This window comes from Dipodomys merriami, unplaced genomic scaffold, assembly GCF_024711535.1.
Source record: "Dipodomys merriami isolate MVZ:Mamm:240054 unplaced genomic scaffold, mDipMer1.0.p SCAF_7, whole genome shotgun sequence".
NCBI lineage: Eukaryota > Metazoa > Chordata > Mammalia > Rodentia > Heteromyidae > Dipodomys > Dipodomys merriami.
This window is the reverse complement of record NW_027206290.1, coordinates 53,757,092-53,776,631: the sequence shown is the minus strand read 5'-3', so window position 1 is coordinate 53,776,631 and position 19,540 is coordinate 53,757,092. Positions and strand designations below refer to the sequence as shown.

General features: G+C 36.2%; 1 protein-coding gene across 2 annotated transcripts in view; it reads right to left on the bottom strand.

Moving 5' to 3' along the window:
- The window catches only part of Ralgapa2 (Ral GTPase activating protein catalytic subunit alpha 2), a 315,000-nt gene that overhangs the window by 110,618 nt on the left and 184,842 nt on the right, over nucleotides 1-19,540 (bottom strand). For both annotated transcript variants that reach the window (XM_070006662.1, XM_070006663.1), the window contains 7 exons: nucleotides 18,077-18,187; nucleotides 16,794-16,862; nucleotides 15,371-15,508; nucleotides 14,267-14,450; nucleotides 10,487-11,258; nucleotides 9,584-9,655; nucleotides 654-777 (listed from right to left, as the gene is read on the bottom strand). In XM_070006662.1, the coding sequence (XP_069862763.1) occupies nucleotides 654-777; nucleotides 9,584-9,655; nucleotides 10,487-11,258; nucleotides 14,267-14,450; nucleotides 15,371-15,508; nucleotides 16,794-16,862; nucleotides 18,077-18,187 (1,470 nt within the window). The remainder of the gene's footprint in view (nucleotides 1-653; nucleotides 778-9,583; nucleotides 9,656-10,486; nucleotides 11,259-14,266; nucleotides 14,451-15,370; nucleotides 15,509-16,793; nucleotides 16,863-18,076; nucleotides 18,188-19,540) is intronic.

Genomic DNA, 19,540 nt, shown 5'->3' with positions numbered 1-19,540 from the left:
TAATTTGCATTTTTGACTACTTTGAATCCTTTACAGATTCTGTGGATATCTATCTATCTATCTATCTATCTATCTATCTATCTATCTATCTATCTATCTATCTACCTACCTACCTACCTATCTATCTCTATTCCTAGAAGGCAGATATGTATTTATGTGTATACATGTCTATATATCAGTTTAGTATTTAGTAAAGGAAAAAAACCTAAATTTTTAAAATGTCAACTATTAAAATGTCTTGGAAATGTATGTTTGGAAAATGGGATGATAGCTAAACGATCATAGCTACTATTTTGTATTTCAGGTCAACTTCTGACTTAATCCAACTCTTTCTTAATCTTTCACCTATCAAGTTATTGCTTTCTTCTCCAGTCTCCATTTTGTGGCAAAACCATTGCTCCTCAGCCCACTTTTGTATTCTCTATACAAACTGTATGTGGCTTGGTAAGTTCACCTGACTATTCAGTTCTGTTACAAAACAAATGAAAAAATATTAAGGGGAGACAAACATTCACATGTAAAATAATGAAGATAACTACTGAATACAGAAGATACAAAGTTCAATACATTCTTCAATTTTTGAACATTACCCATCCTATACATATCTGTAAATACTGCTGGTTGATAAACAGCTACTGAATGAAATTAATTACCTCCCATCCAAGACCAGCAACAAAGTCTTCATATGCTTGGCTTCCTCTTTCATTGGACAGGATTGAACACTTGTCTTCTTGACCTTCAGCAATGTAAAATACTGCAATTTTGTGTGTCTCGCGACTGTAAAAGTTTAAATTTAAATGAATTACAATTCTCTATATAAAGTTTTATTTTACTGCTACCATCAACATGATGTCTACTATTAAGCTCACATTTACTGGAACTTCGTAGAGTTGATCACTGCTGTAAGATGATTTGATAAACAATCTCATTTATTCTCCACAACTAAAGACAAGTACTATTATCATCACCTGCCTTGGAAGGATGGCTAAAATCGTGTACAGAAAATTAAATAAGAAACACACACAGCAAGCAGAGAAGACTGGGACCCACAGAAGGCAGTCTAGTTCCTGAAAGCACACACACAGACAAAACATACACTAAACAACCTGTCAGAACACCCCACTTATTGTAAACAGCACTGTCTTGTAAAGAATTTCAAACAGATATGAATTGGGAGTAGATCTATAACATACTTTCAGAAGAAGATACTGGTATTTCCTCAATTAAAACTGTAAGAGATATGCCAAGACTTTATGAGAAATAAAAATTTCTTCCAAGCAGAGGATATCTGAGTATTTTCTTTGCCAAAGGGTATACAATCCTGTGTTCTGCTTTTACTGAGGATGTTTGATTAGGTGGACAGCTATCCAAAGAAACCTCACTTGGCCATATAAACCCTTTATAGTGGCATGCTCCATAATGGATTATGGGAAACTTATATATTTAGGTAATTTACTTATTAAAGCAAGTAAACATGATACTTTGAAGAAAGGGACTCTGACATGAAAATTTCTTTTGTACTTGTAGCATAAATTGCTTCAACTAAATCTATGTTAGACTGATCAGATATATATAATGGTATATTTTAATGTCTTAATAAGCAGCTTCTACAAATTAGATGAACCAACCCCTATCATGTAATTTGATGATAGTTTAGAGATGAGAACATGGTTCTACTTCAAACAGACCCTTATTCAAGAATTCCTCATCCATAGTCCTATTGTCTATGAGTTTTACTAGTCAATATTTAACAAAAGAAAATCAGATTACCACTTCTAGAGCAGTTATACTCTTCTTGTATTACATTCTGAGAAATCTCACAGAAAATATTGTTAAGTGCTACAACAATACAGAAATGTTTCTATTGTCTAAGATTACTTAATTACTTAATATCTCAACATTATAATCTGATTAGACAATTACTTTGGTAGATCTCGGCTCCATATTTTAACAAACTCTAATATTTACTTCTTCATTAATTGTTTTTCTATTTAGTAAGGAAGACAAACTGAAGTTCAACTAAAAAGTTATATAAAAACTGAAGAGGTTCTCTCCTATTCATCTAGAAAACTATTTGTTTTCCCCATATGTCTTCATATAATAATCACACTTGGAAGAAAAATTAGAAAATATAGGAAAGAAAAAGACTAATTTAAAAAACACTTGGAATTTTAACATTTAAACAAAGAACATAGTTATTGCCACATTATGATGTATTTTGCACAAAAATATATCATATTAAATGTGACTATATTCTGTTTTACAAATGTACACTTCTGGCTCTCTGGTGGTTAATTTGATATAAGAGTCTCACAGACTTTGCTGCCCAGCTTGGCTTTGAACTGTGATCCTGATATCTCAGCCTTTTGCGATGCTACAATTACAAGTATGAACCACTGGTGCCTAGCCTATTTGATTCTTTTTAAAATGACACTTTCATATTATCTTTAATATATCCTTAAAATAATCTCTAATCTTTATAATTTTCTCCACAGGATCTTTAATATGTCCTTAAAATAAATACATAGAAACAGATCCTGATCATTTTTCAGACATTTGATACATACTGTTCTGATATTACCAGGAAGGTGCAGCATCATGGACACCAGCAGACAAGGCATGAGCACTCACCAGAAGACAGAAAACTTGTCATTACAGAATACAGTGTAGTGAAATTGCCATATTATTTACCACCCTAGTGACACTGACAAGGAGCACTTAGAATCATACTAGCTCATTCCTAACAACTATGAATAATTTGGAGGCTTGAATGATACACTAACTTTTGACCTAAAAGACTGAAGAAAAGGAGAAAAAAATACTCAATTTCTTTCTGTTGCTATTGCTACATATTTAAAATCTCTTAGCATTTAATTATTCTCAGTTTTATAGATCTGGCATACATAAAAACAATCTCAGCTTTATCTGAAATGCCTGCTTATTCTCCAAGTCTAGCCTTTTTTTTTTTTTAATACAACTGTTCATTGGTCCTTGAGTCCTCATTAACTCAATACAGAAGCACAAAGAACTAAGACTGAATGATGGAGGACTGACTGATGTGGGTGTGAGGAAAGGTGACCTTTAGTTGTAAACATTCATCAAATTTCACATCCTCCAAAATGTTAGTACCACAGAGAGCCTGCTAGGATACAGACTCTGTGTCTGGCCTTATTAGAGGCAGGCTTTGAAATGGTAATTACAACATCAATAGCACTTCATATCCATAAGCTGCACAACCAATGCATGAAGGACCAGGTAATTCAAGAGCACAAATACCATAAAACCAACAATTTTCCTATTCCAAATAGAATAAATTTTTCTTTCTTTTTCAGAATAGACCAAAATAGCTCAGCTTTTCTATGTTGTCATATTTAAAGAGACAAACAAACAAACAAAAAAAAACAACTGAAAAAAAAAGCATTCTTTTAACATCTACCTAACCACATGGGAGCAAGAAGGCACTCATATTTAAAAGGAGAGCCCACTGTGATTTGTATGTACAGAGGTCATATACAGTATATAGACCACAGATACAAGATATTGTCTATTTTCCCAATATTATGTTCAGAATAAGCTATATACTTTGCTAATAGTGACATGAATTAATATCAGAAACAAACAAATGTTCTAAGTGAAAGTAGAAGGACAAAGTATGCTGTTGTTTGCTATCTGACCAATCTACAGGACAGTCCAGAGTTCTTGTAGTAGAAACTCCCAGGCTTAGTTTCAAAATTTTTCAAAGAGAATCTTGAAAATACCATTTACCACAGGCATTTAGATGTCAATAAGACAATAAATCCAGATGCTGGGGTTTTAAGTGAAGGTTAATCAAGGGGCAGAGGATTGCCAATCAATTCCCCAAAGCTATATTTTACTGCAACAGCACCCCAGGGAGCTAATTCAATTGTACCTCACATAACTAAAGTGCATTAACATTCAACAAATTGGCCACAATTACAAGATACCAATATAGTCACTTAGCACTATGAAGCGTGGAATAATTTAGCACATGCTTGAAAATCTGAGTTGGCAACCAAATGACTGCTTGCTTAACACTGAAGGACAAGAGGGAGAAAGAAGTGAATCCCTAAGTCCTTCAGAAGGACTCCCTCATCAAATTTCCACAGAGAACTCAGTCTTCATTCCCCTGGAGAAAAAGAATCATAGCAATATGCAGGAAACTGAAGCAGATGAAGAGTATGTAAAGAACAAGTTCTTTATCTCTAATGAGTTTAAGGTATTTTTTAAGAGTCAAATCTTTTACTAGAAAATCAAGAAATGAAGACATTTAAAATGGCATTAGAGCTATATCTTCACAGAGAATGGTTTCTTTCCCCAGGTACTACTATAAATGAATTGCTTAATCCTATGTATTTCTTTTCTTTTAATTCTGTATATCAAACACAAAATTTCCTTGATGCTAAAGTACTTATTGCTCTGTAGAGTAGTAAAGTCATCTAGGAGAAAGGGCCCTCACAACATCTTCTACAGAAGGAGTCAGGCTCAGAACAGCCATCTTGACATACTCCAACATTCAAGAAATGTACACAAATAGTTCATGCTTTGCCATGTTATAAGAGTGGTAAGGAGATACATGGGAAAGGTAGAAAAGTGAATAAGAGAAGGGCAGGGGAAGGAGAGAGAAAGAAAATCCATACTCTTGATTCTCACACATAAAATGAATGCTTCTTAATTTTAGATCTTTCTGAAGGAGTAAAAGGACACAACTATGCATAAGCACAATTTCTTTCATTTTACTGTTTAGTTCTTAGTGATGTGACAAAAGGACCATTATTTGTAATAAGCATCTTCCCAGTATAAAAAAATTCCAACTAGGTGGAATTTCAACATTGTTTTGATTTGCATTTCTTTATGGCTAGAGAAGTTGAGCATTTCTTCATGTGTCTATTGGCCATTCTTATTTCCTCTTCAGAGAAGTCTCTCTTTAAGTCTTTAGCCCACTTATTATTAATCGAGCAGTTGTTTCTTTGAAGATTTGTCAGTTAGAATGGCTATAATCAAGAAATCTAATAACAACAAATGTTGGAGGAGATGTGGCCAAAGGGAACCCTACTGCATTGTTGGTGGGAATGTAAACTTGTTCAACCACTTTGGAAAGCAATATGGAGGTTCCTTAAAAGACTACACATATAGCTCCCCTATGACCCAGCAATCCCACTTTTAGGTATTTACCCAATCACAAACAAGGCCATACTAAAGCTACCAGCACAACTATGTTTATCACAGCATTATTCACCATAGCTAAGATATGGAACCAAGCCAGATGCCCCTCAGTAGATGAATGGATCAAGAAAATGTGGTAAATACACACACACACACACACACACACACACACACACACTAGAATTCTAGACCTCCATCAGAAAGAATGGCACCACCCTATTTCTTTTTTTTTTTTTTTTGCAAATTATTTATTGTGATTAAGTGATTACATGATTTCACAAATTTCACAGTATTGTGCAATAGTGATGCTTAGTTAAAGTCACAATGGTGATATTCTTTTTTTTAATTTAATTTAATTTTATTTGTGAACATACTGTACAGAGGAGTTACAATTATATGGGCAGGATAATGTGTACATTTCTTACCAAGCATTGCAGCCTCCTCCTGTGTTTACCCTTCACATCCCTTCCCAGCCTCCCCCCTCCCCCCCAATCCCAATCCTTCTCCTCCCCCCCTTGCCCCCCCCCCCCACACCAACGTTATAAAGCTCGTTTTGGACATGACAACTTGTACTTCTCATTGTTGCAACAGGTCCACCTGTATCCTTAAACAACTAGTTTTTCCCCATCTCCTCCACAAGTTATATTGACATCAAATATAGTGAAAGCAGGGGTTATACTATGGGGGAGGGACATACAAAGCAACAAAGAGATAATCTTATAAATGCATTAGAAACACATGCATGAAAGAAAAAAACATTAAAATACATATCTAAGGGTTCATTTTCCTGACATCACATTATCTGACCTTTTCCACTTGACTCATACATATACTAGATATTACAAATAAGGGAAACCATGGGACCTATGTTTCTTTGGGTCTGGCTTACTTCACTTAATATAATTTTTTCCAAGTTTTTCCATTTCCTAACAAATGGGGCATAGATGGAGGCATAGAATTCCATTGTGTATATATACCACATTTTCTTGATCCATTCATTTACTGAGGGGCATCTGGGTTGGTTCCATATCTTAGCTATGGTAAATAATGCTGCAATAAACATAGTTGTGCTAGTAGCTTTAGTGTGGTCTTGTTTGTAAACATTTGGGTAAATGCCCAAAAGTGGGATTGCTGGGTCATAGGGGAGTTCTATGTGAAGTCTTTTGAGGAACCTCCATACTGCTTTCCAAAGTGGTTGAACAAGTTTACATTCCCACCAACAATGAAGTAAGGTTCCTTTCTGTCCACATCCCCTCCAGCATCTGTTGTTGTTAGAGTTCTTGATTTTTGCCGTTCTAACTGGAGTGAGGTGATATCTCAATGTTGTTTTGATTTGCATTTCTTTTATGGCTAGGGATGTTGAACATTTCTTCATGTGTCTATTGGCCATCCTTCTTTCTTCTTCAGAGAAGTTTCTCTTTAAGTCTTTCACCCACTTATTTATTGGGCAGTTGTTTCTTTGAGGATTTGTTGTTGGGGGGTTTAATTTTTTGAGTTCCAAGTATATTTTAGATATGAGACCCTTGTCCGTTGTATGGCTAGTAAAGATCTTCTCCCAATCAGTGGTGGGCTTTCTATTGATCTTGCTAGCTATGTCGTTTGCCCTGCAGAAGCTCTGCAACTTTATGCAATCCCATTTGTCCAACCTTTCGGCACCACCCTATTTCTTAGGAAATGGAAAGACTTGGAAAAAAATTATATTAAGTGAAGTAAGCCAGACCCAAAGAAACATAGGTCCCATGGTTTCCCTTACCTGCAATAACTAGTATATGTCTAGGACAAGTAGAATAGGTCAAAAGCTATGTCCATATGACCATCTAATATGATACAAAGTGAAATGAACGCCAAGATAGGGACACAAGAAATTTTATCTTTCTTGTTATTCTTTTTAATGTATTTATAATGTACTATGTGGCCGGGTGCACGTGGCTCACACCTATAATCCTAGCTACTCAGGAGGCTGAGATCTGAGTATCTTTACAATAAAAATATATATTTAAAATAAAAAAGTCTAAATAGAGTTTACTAGTTGTTATTTTCATAGTCAGTTCAAGAATTCAGATCACTAAAGAGGAATCACAGTTGTGAACCTGATATACAACTAATAATGACACACAACAAGAGTTTAAGCAAGTATCACTTGAGCTTTAACTAGAACTCACAAACAACCAAGACCATATGAAAGTCACTTAAAAACAGATGATAGTGAAATTATTTATCTATCAGGCCACAACTTACCACAGTAGTGTCAGAGAAGCTAGTGCCTTAAAATGGGAGTAAAAGGGTGTATAAATGAGTTTAAGTGAGTGAAATGAAGAGCTCTAGTTATTTCTCTGAGTGCCAAGAGAAGTCCTGTCCAGACAAAGCTGTACTCTGCTATTTTTCTTTCTTCCTCCTTGCTTCTCCACCACCCTTTCAAACATAAAGCTCAAATATATGTAAAATTTTATGAGTTAAAGAGTAAGAAAATGTAACAAATAAAATTCCTGAGGAAGAGCTGAAAAACAAGCATGAAGAAAATAACCTGAATTTCTGTTTATAGAGTTGATGGAATATTAAGAGAGTCTGAAAAGTAAGATAAGGGACCCAAAGCTGCTTTGTTCTGTTCTTTGTCTTTTATTTTAAATGCAGTTTCTTTTGAAAAAGAGTTTTATAAAAACTGAAGATTGAAAGCCGGGCGCCTTTGGCTCATGCCTGTAATCCTAGCTACTCAGGAGGCTGAGATCTGAGGATTGAGGTTCAAAGCCAGCCCGGGCAGGTGAGACTCTTACCTCCAAGTAACCACCAGAAAACTGGAAGTGGCACTGTGGCTCAAGCGGTAGAGCACTTGCCTTGAGCTGAAGAGCGCAGGGACAGAGCCCAAGCCCAGAGTTCAAGCCCAACGACCAACCAAAGTAAATTAAAAGAAAATTGAAGATTGAAAAAGTAGTTTACTGTTTTCAAGACTTATACATTTGTCATGTAGTGAGGACTATACTTAGTCTTGATTAATGGTTTTGAAAGCCAAGACTACAGTAATATCACTACATGGTATACAGCACAGACTACAAAGTCTCATGTGGTTTGGAACACTGTGGTACAGGTGACTTGATCATTTTAATCAGGTAATCCTTTTTTTGAGAGTAGATGAGAACGAATGTCTATTGGCTGTTCCACAGAAAAAGTAACTCATGTCAAAAGTATACGTTAGTGGAATTCACTGACTTCAAGTCAAAAGCATAGGTTAGTGATGAGCACTGCTTCAGAAAGCTTGAGTTTTTCTGAACCAAAAGTCTGGCCTATGCAAATGCCACTAGACTGTAGGTTATAGAACTAACTTTTTGTGTCTCTGAAGATGTGTCTACAACTACAATTCTATCTTGTACCCAAGCACACATCAAGATAGACGGAAAAACCTCCATACTTTGGAGCTCCCCTATGATCTAGCAATCCCACTTCTGGGCATTTACCCAAATGATCACAAACAAAGCCATACTAAAGCTACCAGCACAATTATGTTTATCACAGCATTATTCATCATAGCTAAGATACAGAATCAACCCAGATGTTCCTCAGTAGATGAATGGATCAAGAAAATGTGGCGTGCGCGCGTGTGCACACAGACACACACATACACATAAATTCTATGCTTCAATCAGAAAGAATGACACCGCCCCATTTGTTAAGAAATTGAAGACTTGGAAAAAAATCATATTAAATGAAGTAAGCCAGACTAAAAGAAATATAGGTCCTATTGTTTTCTTCATTTGCAATAATTAGTATACATCTAGGATAATTTTAGCGGATGAGCAGAAAAGTTCAAAAGCTAAGTACATATGACCATATAAGATGATGCTAAGTGAAATGAACCCCAAGATATGGACACAAGAGGTCTTTCTTTGTTGTTGTTGTTTTTAATGTGCTATGTGATTTTTTTTTCCTTTGTATGTTCTTCCCTCCTATGATATATTCTCTGTTGTCACGTACTGGATGCTGGTGCCCTGCTTCTTGTATATACATTTTTCTAAGTTGGGGAGGGGAAGGGGAATAACAAAACACTGAAACAAGGACACAGGATGACACATTGCAACAATGATACCCACAAGACAATATATTGAAATTGAACTTTACAACTTTGGAGGGGAAGGAGTAAGGAAAGTGGGGGAGGGAAGGAATAGTGGGAGAACAACAAGGGAAAGGGGTAATAATGCTCAATAAGAAATGTACTCATTGCCTTACTCATGTAAATGAAACCCCTCTGTACAGCATCTTTACAATAAAATAATTTTTAAAAAGTCAATAAAAACCAAAGGGAGAAACAAAACTTGATTGAAAGAAACAAAAACACCAGAGGACAATTAAAACCACACCTCAAAATTAAAAAAAGAGGAAAAAAGTAATTTGATATACTTTCACATACCACTGACGGGAATCCAGATTTTTCAGCTCTCTCAATAATTTTGAGTTTTTCTTTAACAGATGAAAATTCTTTCTATAAAACAAAGAAAAAAAAGGGTTGAAGAAAAAAAATCACATGATCACAGATCAAATTTATTACTTTAACAGTCAGTAAAATCATTCAATTAACAGACCTACCTATCACCTATTTATCCACTGCACCACTAAAGATTTGTTATAGAAATATAAATATTTGTTATAGAAATATAGAAATATTTGTTATGGAAATATAGAATGAATTCTATGCTCCATAGGAGAATGGAAACTCAAAAATTCCACTATATCCCATTACTATCCATCCAGGGGCACTGATGTCTCTATAGGTAATGAGTATGTTCCTATGTGCATATGCTTATGTCTCTGTTCCCTATCTCTGTCTTTAAAAATGTCACTCCACTATCAGAGATCAGTTCGAATTCAACTCTTCTATGCCTGAATCTTATTACACTGGATTGAGTCATTCTTCCTGACCTATTATGTCACTCTCATCTATCACAATTGTGCCAAGTTCACCTCCCTCATCACACATATGGATTACATAGTGATTGATTTATTCACCTTTGGAGTCCATTTGAATCTTGTATTAAAGTAGAGACAAAATGGACAAGGAAGTAACAAAATAAAATACACAAAGAAAATGCTTATTTTTTAAAATACTAATTGGAATTTGGAATTCAATCTTTATGTTAGTACAACAAAATTAACTTCCTTTCTAGTTTTAATCTAGTTAATCTGAAAATAATCTGCAAATGTTATAATCAAGAAAATTCTTAATTTCTACTTCTCTTTAATCTCAAATGGATAAAAAGAACAATCACATAATAATAATGACATACTAATTGAAGAGACAAGCTTGTATCATTACCTTCTGTCCCAAGAATTCATTCCCAAGTCATCCAGCAAGAGCCTACAAAAATAAAAGGGGCCTCGGGGCTCCACAGGTGAGGGTTGCCCTTGGCTGGTGACTTTCATTGCAGAATCAGAGTTACATCTTTGAACATATTCATCTTCCTGTGTACTCTGGTGCAAAATGACTTCAATGATTTCCTTCTCTTGGTCATAGTTCATTCCACATGGGGGTGGGGAAGGCTCATTTAGATTTAACTGTGATGGTAAAAGGCATTCAGGACTTGTATGGCCAATGTTTTCAAGTAATTTGTCGAGGACATCATCACCCTCATCAATTTGAGAAAAGTCTCTCTGAGGTCCACATGTGTGATGGCACCAACCCGAAATCAGAAATGAGGGATTTTTTCCACTTGGTGCTAAGCAGCCTTCCAAAGGTCCATATAAAACCTTACCATCCCAAGAGTACTTCCCTGAGATATCTCTCACGATGACTCTTACGTCAGAAAGGGCACCCCCCGGTGATGCTCCAGATGGACCTTCTGATGGAGTCTGAAGGTAGGATATGAGGGTGCTCTCGTTGAATACAAACAGCTGCAGGTTGGGGCTCCTGAACACTTCAGAAGAGAGCTCGGCACCTTCGACATGGGCATTGTCATGGTTTTCACTGACAAGGCTGTGCAGCATGGCTGGGCCTCCACTGAGGGGGTAGTGGCCCAGGTGGTTCACCAAGTGGGCCATCACCATGCGGGCAGTCAGAGGAATCAATTCCACACTTCTCCTCTTTTTCTCTGTAAAAAGAAGGAAAGAAATACAGAAAGTGGGGAGTGAAGATTTAAAATTAACACCATGATATTTAAGTTTATACTTAAAATGTTTGACTTTTTTAATGACATTAATTCTATCTTATTTATTTATTTATTTAGTCGGTCATGGGGCTTGAACTTTGGGCTTGCACGCTGTCCTTGCACTCTTCAGCTCAAGGCGAGCACTCTACTGCTTGAGCCATAGCACCACTTCCGGTTTTGTAGTGGTTTATTGGAGATAAGAGTCTCATGGACTTTCCTGCCCAGGCTGGCTTTGAACCATGATCCTCAGATCTTAGCCTCCTCCGACTGGCTAGGATTACAGGCATGAGCCACTGGTGCCGGGCTCTATCTGAATTTTTTTGTATGTTTTTTTATTGTAAAAATGCTGTACAGAGGGGTTACAGTTATATGACCAAGGTAATGAGTACATTTCTTATTGAGCATTGTTGCCTCTTCCTTTGTTTGAATTTTTAAAATGACCACGTAAGTGGACTGCTGTTGGAAGTCAACTTACATTGAACATTTGTTTCTAAAGAAGACTTGAAATCTATAGATACAGGAAAAAGTAAGAGATATATTCTGAGGGCTCAGGGGGTCCTGGTGAGGAAAAAGTCCTCAATTTGAGAAGCACCTGCAAGGGGGCTGCATGGGGAAGTCCCCTGGCTCCTTCAGTGAGGTGAAGGTGGACCTGATAAGGAAAGGAATCAAGCTGTTACTGTTTAGATTGGGAACAATTTGCTTGATAATCTTGGGATAGCTTGTGTTTTGTTGCTTGCACATTTTAAATATTTAAGGGAGTCTGTCATATTAATAAATCATAGAGATACTTAGAAGGCTTTAACAACATTTATAAGTTGATTATTAAATGTGCAAGAACACCTGATTTTACAAAAGTTTTAGTATTTAAATGTTTAAGTTATTCTGACAGCAATAGGTATAAGGAATAAACCTTGTAAAATGAGGTACAAGGAAGAGGTAAGTACACTGAAACTTTAAATATGGGTTGAAAGTTAACTATTAAAGTTAACATTGGGTATTGTTAGAGAAATTTCAGTCTGCTATATAAAAGTATTAAGAATTAATCTAAGAACAAGCAAAAATGAAACCTTTAATTTTAACAAAAATTCCTTCAAATAAGGTAAGATTTATAACTTGAGCTCAAAGCTTTAGGAGACAGTTGGTTTCTAATTTCACAGTATGAAAAACCAAACAAACTCTATGCCTTTTCATGATAAAAAAAAACATTAAAAACCAAATGGCCTCTTTTTAACACATTATTTTTTATTATTTATAAATCCTAGAAAAAAATCAAATCCTTTAAGAAATCTGGACAAGGTTAAGGAAAAATAAGATTATTTTGAGTTTTCTGGATTTCTTACTATTTTTAATAAACATGCAAAACATTCTTTTTTAGAAGCAAAGGTCATCTATAGCCATCTCTGAAATTAAACTCTTCTCCAATCCTAGAAGTATAGAAGATTTTTATCTAAGAAATTTATTGCCTAAATTTAATGCTCAAGCTAAGAAATGTTAATGTCAGAAAGAGCAAACACAAAACTAGTTAACAATTGTTAAGTTCATAATGTAAAGTTGTAGTAATGCCATAATAGAAGTATCATCTCTAAACGTAAGGCCAATTTGATAAAGGCCCATGGCAGAAAATAACAACTGGAGACACGATTTTGCTGTTCTTTTACTCATATACGTTGTGCTTTTAATTTGAGGTAAACATTTTGTGAACATGTATGAGTTCTTTTTTTGGGGGGGTGGGGGGAGGGAGGGTCCAGTCATGGGCCTGAACTCTGGGCCTGGGCGCTGTCCCTCAGCTCTTCAGCTCAAGGCTAGTGCTCTACCACTTGAGCCACAGCACCACTTCCAGCCTTTTTTTTCTTCTTATGTGGTGCTGAGGAATCAAGCCCAGGGCCTCATGCACGCAAGGCAAGCGCCCTACCACTGAGCCACCTTCCCAGCCCCATGTCTGAGTTCTATAATGGGAAAACAAGGAGTCACATTAATGGATTCATAAACCATGACCAAATGAGACTCTGCACACTCTGCACAAAGTATTCTGGTAAAACCCACAGCAAACACTTCCTTGGGAAGTAAAATAGCTCCTTTTTTTTTTTTCACCTTCCTTGACTTGAGCTTGTTAAAGCACCAGAACTGTTGACCTTAATTAGCCCCACCCATTTTTTTCCCCCTTGACCTCTTTAGAAATGACTCTGTTGTATTTCCACTTCTCTGACTTTGCTTCCCTGGTAACAAATTCTCATTTCTTTTACCCTACAGGATGTTTTACCTTCAACATTTCATTCTTTAAGCTAACAAAGTTCATGATTTATTATTCCATATCCCCATTTTTTAACTTTTAATTTTGAGTCAATTGATAGTTTATATGTAGTTATAAGAAATAACAAAAAGACTTGAAATATCCTTCTACCAAGTGATAACATGTTACATATCTATAACAGAAGATCATATAGAAGCTCTTGCTAATCCTGTGACTCTAAAATGGTCACATTCTACAAAGGTAACAAGTAAATTGCTATCTCTTTTCATGCACATCTCCTAATCAGGAACACTATGTGGTCCTTTCAAAGCCTGCCCATTCTGGCAACTTTAGCTTATGTTCTTCTTCATGGAAAGGTCCCGTGGTGCTACTGGCTGCAGAGTCTTTCTGAATACTCCCTATTTCTCCCAGTACATCTAGAGCTCCTTGAGAATAGAAAATGAGTCTTTTATTGGTGTGAGACATATAGGCCCTCCATAATACAAAGCTATTTAAATAGCTAAGATATTTAAAAGAGGAGAAATAAAGTAATAGAAAAAATAAATAAGGAAGGCAGAATTTTCCATGAGAGGACTCTCTAAATTCAATTTCAACTCCAACAACTAAGTTTTTTTTTAAAACAGAACACATTACACATGGAAGAAAGGCTGCAATCTTTCCTTTTTTGCCCACAAGATTTTACATTTGAACTAATACTCACCCTCTTCAACAGTCAGCAGGTTTCCCAATTCTGCTGAAGAATAGTATTGAACTGGTTCAGAGCTCTTCACATTTGCTAGTGGCAGGAAGGGGTCATAATCCGTGGATGACAAGTCAGCCAGGGTCAGTGTATAGTGACTCTGCTGGGTGTATGTGCTAGATCCACAAACACAGCAGTGCAGAACCTATGGAAAACAGATGAGAATGGTACCCTGGATGCCACCAACCAAAGTCCACTAACTGTTCAATTACTAGAGTCCTTAGGTGCTAGGGATGCTTATAGTGAGCACTTCAAAATAGTCATTTTCATTCTTAAATGTCTTTTTGCTAATAGAAAATTCATTTTGCTTCTTTCACATGACAATAAGTATGTACTCAAGATGAAAGAAAAGCAAAGATGAAAAATTACCCATTTTGTTTTTTGATGTGGTTGTACATACTTGAGTTCTCTTCCTTCCACCAAAGACAACTCAAGTAAAAGGAACTAAGTCAGGAGGCAAAGAGAAGCTGTCAGGTAAACTCCTCATGGTGGTGAGCTTTATGACAGTTCATGCATTAATTAGAATAACTCAGAACTGCATGAGTTTTAAGGGTTAATTTAACACAAAATTTATAATACATTTCAATAAAAGTAAATTTAATACTGGTTTTTAAAATATTATTACTTTTTCTAAAGATTAGAATCCTTCACTTAGAGGCTTTTTAAAGTTCAATAGATTATTGGAAACATTATACTGTTTTCTTCCTTTGATAAACAGATTTTGTTAAATGTTCTGGATGTTCTTTTCATATTAGCATTCCATTCTTAAATAGACACAGATTATATTCCATAAAAACTGGGTATTCTGACCAAACAGCAGTTGTTTTAAAAATTAAAGATGGCAGTCATGTAAAAATGCACACTTCTTTAACTTGGTGACATCTTGTCTATGGCTGGGTATGTTCTGATTTCACTCATTAAATTGTCCATATCTTTTTAAGTGTTTCAACCCAAGACAAATCCTTTTCAAAGGGCATAAATAAGTAAATGTACAAAATACAATTTGGTAACTCTTGGACATATATAGGTTTACAGTTGTGCGCTAAAGGCCAGATGGAGACTCACCCTGTAGATATAATCCAGCAATGGGGCCTGGGATGGGTGCTGTTCCTCCAGAACCACTGTGGACACTGGATGGAGAAGTGCATTCACTGGCAATGCCATGCACCATTCCAGGAGGCAGAGGAGCAAGGATACAATGAACTGGAAGAAGAAACATAACCAGTACAATATATGGACTATTAAACCTTACTACATGTAACAGTATCTTGGAAAACAGTCAGTTTAAACTAATTATTCAATGGACACACAAATGTGATATAGGTAAATAAGGAGAAAACAGTGTTGTTGTTATTTTGCACTAGTCCTGGGGCTTGAACTCTAGGCCTGGATGCTATAATTGAGCTTTTTTGCTCAAGGCTAGCATTCTACCACTTGAGCCACAGCTCCACTTCTGGCTTTTTAGTAGTTAATTGGAGAAAAGAGTCACTAAATCTACCAGCACAACTACATTCATTGCAGCATTATTTACCACACCCAAGACATGTAATCAACCCAGATGCCCCTCAGTGGGTATAAGGATCAAGAAAATGGGGTATATATACACAAAGGAATTCTGTGTTTCCATCACAAAGAATGACATTGCCCCACTCGTCAGGGAAGACTTGGAAAAAATCATATTAAGTGAGGTAAGCCAGAACCAAATAAACCTATGATGCTTGTTTTCCCTCATTTGTAATAATTAGTATATGTGTAGGATAGTTCTGAGGATCAAAATAGCTCAATAGCTATGTAATATGACCATATAAAATGATGCTAACTGAAATGAACTACAAGATATGTAAACAAGAGGTCTTTTTTGGTTTTGTTTTCCTTTATGTACTATATGCAGTTATTTCCTTTTTCCTCTTTGGTTTACCCTTATAGTCACTGTTTTTTATTTTAGTAACCTTTGTATCATTTATAACTTTGTCTGATTTGGGCATGGGAAGGAAAATAACAAAAATAGTGAGACAAAGGTCAAAGGGTGAACCAATGCAACAGTGTTACTCACAAGACATTATGTTGAAAATGAACTTTACTACTTGGGGGAGAGGGAATTTGGGGTGGAGGAAAAGTGGGAGAAAATGAGGGAGAGGGTAACACTGTTCGAAAAGAAATGTACTAATTATCTTACTCATGTAACTGTAACCCCACTGTATATCACCTTTACAATTACAAAAAAAAGAATAAAAGAAAAAAAAAAGTCTCATGGACTTTCCTGCCCAGGCTGACTCTGAAACATGATTCTCAGATCTCAGCCTCCTGAGTACTAGGATTACAGGCATAAGCCACTGACACCCAGAAAAAAAATGGTGTTTTTGTAGGAGATATTATGAAGGCCTATGCATAAGAATGTATCAAGGATATCACTCTACGTAATATTACTTATTATCCCATCTCACACTTAAAAATAAACTAGGGAAAAGTCATCTAATGTGCCACTTACCTTCTTATCTGTTTCCACTGAGGAGTACTCAGCACTTGGTAAAAGAAAAGCAATTGTGGCCACAAGAATCTGCATTAAAAAGTAAAAAAAAAAAAAAAATAGGTGCAAGGTAATTGTGGGTAAAATCTTGAAAACTAGGAGAAGGTAGACCCAGGCCTGGTTTCTACTCCACTCTCCTGGTAGGGGAACAGGGAGCCACAAGAAAAGGATAGTTCACATAACTTCTACCATCAGCCCCATACTTCCCACAGTGAAGTAAAAGGTACTTTCAAAAATAATTATGGAAATATTCTCATTTAAAATTATTATAAATTGCATAGTTCTCCACTTCCTATCCTGGTATAACCACACTTCTTTCATTACCAAAAGTATTCCTATTCTTAAACAATAATGATAAATTATACAATTTTCCTAAAGCTCAACTTTAGATCTGATATTCCTATGGATAAAGCACTATTTCATGCTAGGTCAGTGGTCAGAAACTACTTTTGATGTGTTTCTGAGAGAACAAAGTGATCTCTCCAGTGAAATTTGTCTAGCACTAAGAGGAAATAAATCAACATCACTTCTTTCTCCCTGTAATCCCTTATAGGGACAAATCAAATTTCCTCAGTCACTACTGGATGTGTAAAAACAGGCATTGTTTAAAAACGTGTGGCTATAAAACATAACATTTGGATGTGCTTTAGCACAGGCACCTGAGGTGAGAGTACCTGCCCAGGTCTGAGCAAGGCATCCTCGATGGTAACCTATATCTAGGATGCTATGTTAAGTGATTCTTCCTGTTCCTTCTGCTTCCCCCTGCTGCCAATTACCCCATAGAGATTATTACAGTAATAATCTCATTATAGCTGGGTAATCATGCTAAAGCAGAAAGCATGTTCCAGGGCTTTAGTCTGGGAGGGACTCTTCCTTTATACAACAGCCATCCCCTCTAGCCTGCACAGAGGGCACTCATAACCAGCTGCCTATTTCTTGTTGGCACCATCCAAATTACTCTCGATGAATAAAGCCTAATCTACAAAAGATCTCTTTGTAGAGGTTGTGTCTGTCTTTCAAATTCCCCAAGTATCAGCTTCTGCTCTGGAATACTGCTGGCTTCTTTACTTGGTGCCTAGACTTGCAGCTGAGAAGAATCAGCCAACTTCATCTTAAAATAGGACTTATGTTACAACTTAATAATTGGTTCTCCAATCATTATTTGAGGGCTTATAAATAATTAGATATCAAATAAGTTAAAAAGAAAATGCACATGTGTTTTAGCATTACAAGAAAAGACTTACTTCTGCCATCTTCCGAGGCAGAGCAGTTTCAAACATCTGCAGCTTTTCCCAGTAGGAAACAAGCAACTGAAGAACATCACAAGCCATCTGAGCCACAATTTTGTTTGGAAACTATAAAAGAAAGCAAAATCCCAAAGTAAAATAACAAAAGGTATATTATTAAGAAGAAAAAACCGTATTTATTCCAAATCCCATATACATTATAGTAATTTGTTTTGCATGAAGCATTGTTTAATTTAGCATTGTTTAATTTAGAAATTTAAATTGTAATTTCAAGTTCCTTACTCAGATCATAAAAATAATATTTTTGGCTAGAGTAAATTAAAATGGAGTGTAGTGCTGAGTATCTCCTGTGTGTTGAACCTTTTACAAGAATTGAACTCATTCTCATTGATCAATTTTCATTGACAGCACTGTAAGGTAGATGGCTATCTTCATTTTACACATGGAAAAACAGATTGATCAAATGACTTTCTACCTATGAAACAACCCACATATGTAACATACTAGGAAATTTGAGAACAGAATATAACTCATTCACTATGATTTAATATTCTGAGGACGCCTAAAAATGTGTGTTCCAGGGTCCACATTAAGATCTTCTGGATGCTTCTAATTCTTGTGAGATGAATGCCACAAGTGCTGTTCTTACAAACTTATATTTGAACATGCTAGGGGATTAGGACATCCTATATTTCTCTCCTTAGCAAGAAGCTGGGTACTTTACACTGCTATCTACACCCCATTATCTGCTGCTCAAAGGTTTGTCAATAATTCTGTATCACTGCTCTAGAAAATTCTCACTACAAGGTCCATGAAGCAGACATCAATTGACAAGTATGCCACATAAGCAATGCTAAAAAGGTCAATGTTTAGCACTCCAGTGACAAAAGCACAGATGAAGAAGTTAAGGAAAAAGTAATCAATGTTAATTCTACGGAACAGTTGCTTACTGCCCCTACCAGGCAAGTGCTTGGTAAATGCTAAGTACAGAGGTTTCTTTATAGCCTTCCCTAGCCACCTAGACTCCAGAAGACCTGAACCCTACTGGCATGTGCTTTCTTTTCTTTTTTCTCATTTCTTCTCTTTCTTTTTCTTTTGTGCTCTCCCTCTCCTCTCTCTCTCCTCTCTCTCTCTCTCTCTCTCTCTCTCTCTCTCTCTCTCTCTCTCTCTCTCTCCCTCCTCTCTCTCTCTCTCTCTCTCTCTCTCTCTCTCTCTCTCTCTCTCTCTCTCTCTCTCTCTCTCTCTCTCCCTCCTTTCTTTTTCTTTTTTTGTCAGAAATGGGGCTTGAATTCAGGATCTAGGTACTGTCCCTCAGCTTTTTTTCCACTCAAGGCTAGCGCTCTACCACTTTGAGCCACAGCTCCACAACTGGTTTTCTGGTGGTTAATTTGAGATAAGAGTCTCATGGACTTTCTTTCTTGGGCTGTGTTTGAACCACGATCCTCAGATCTCAGTCTCCTG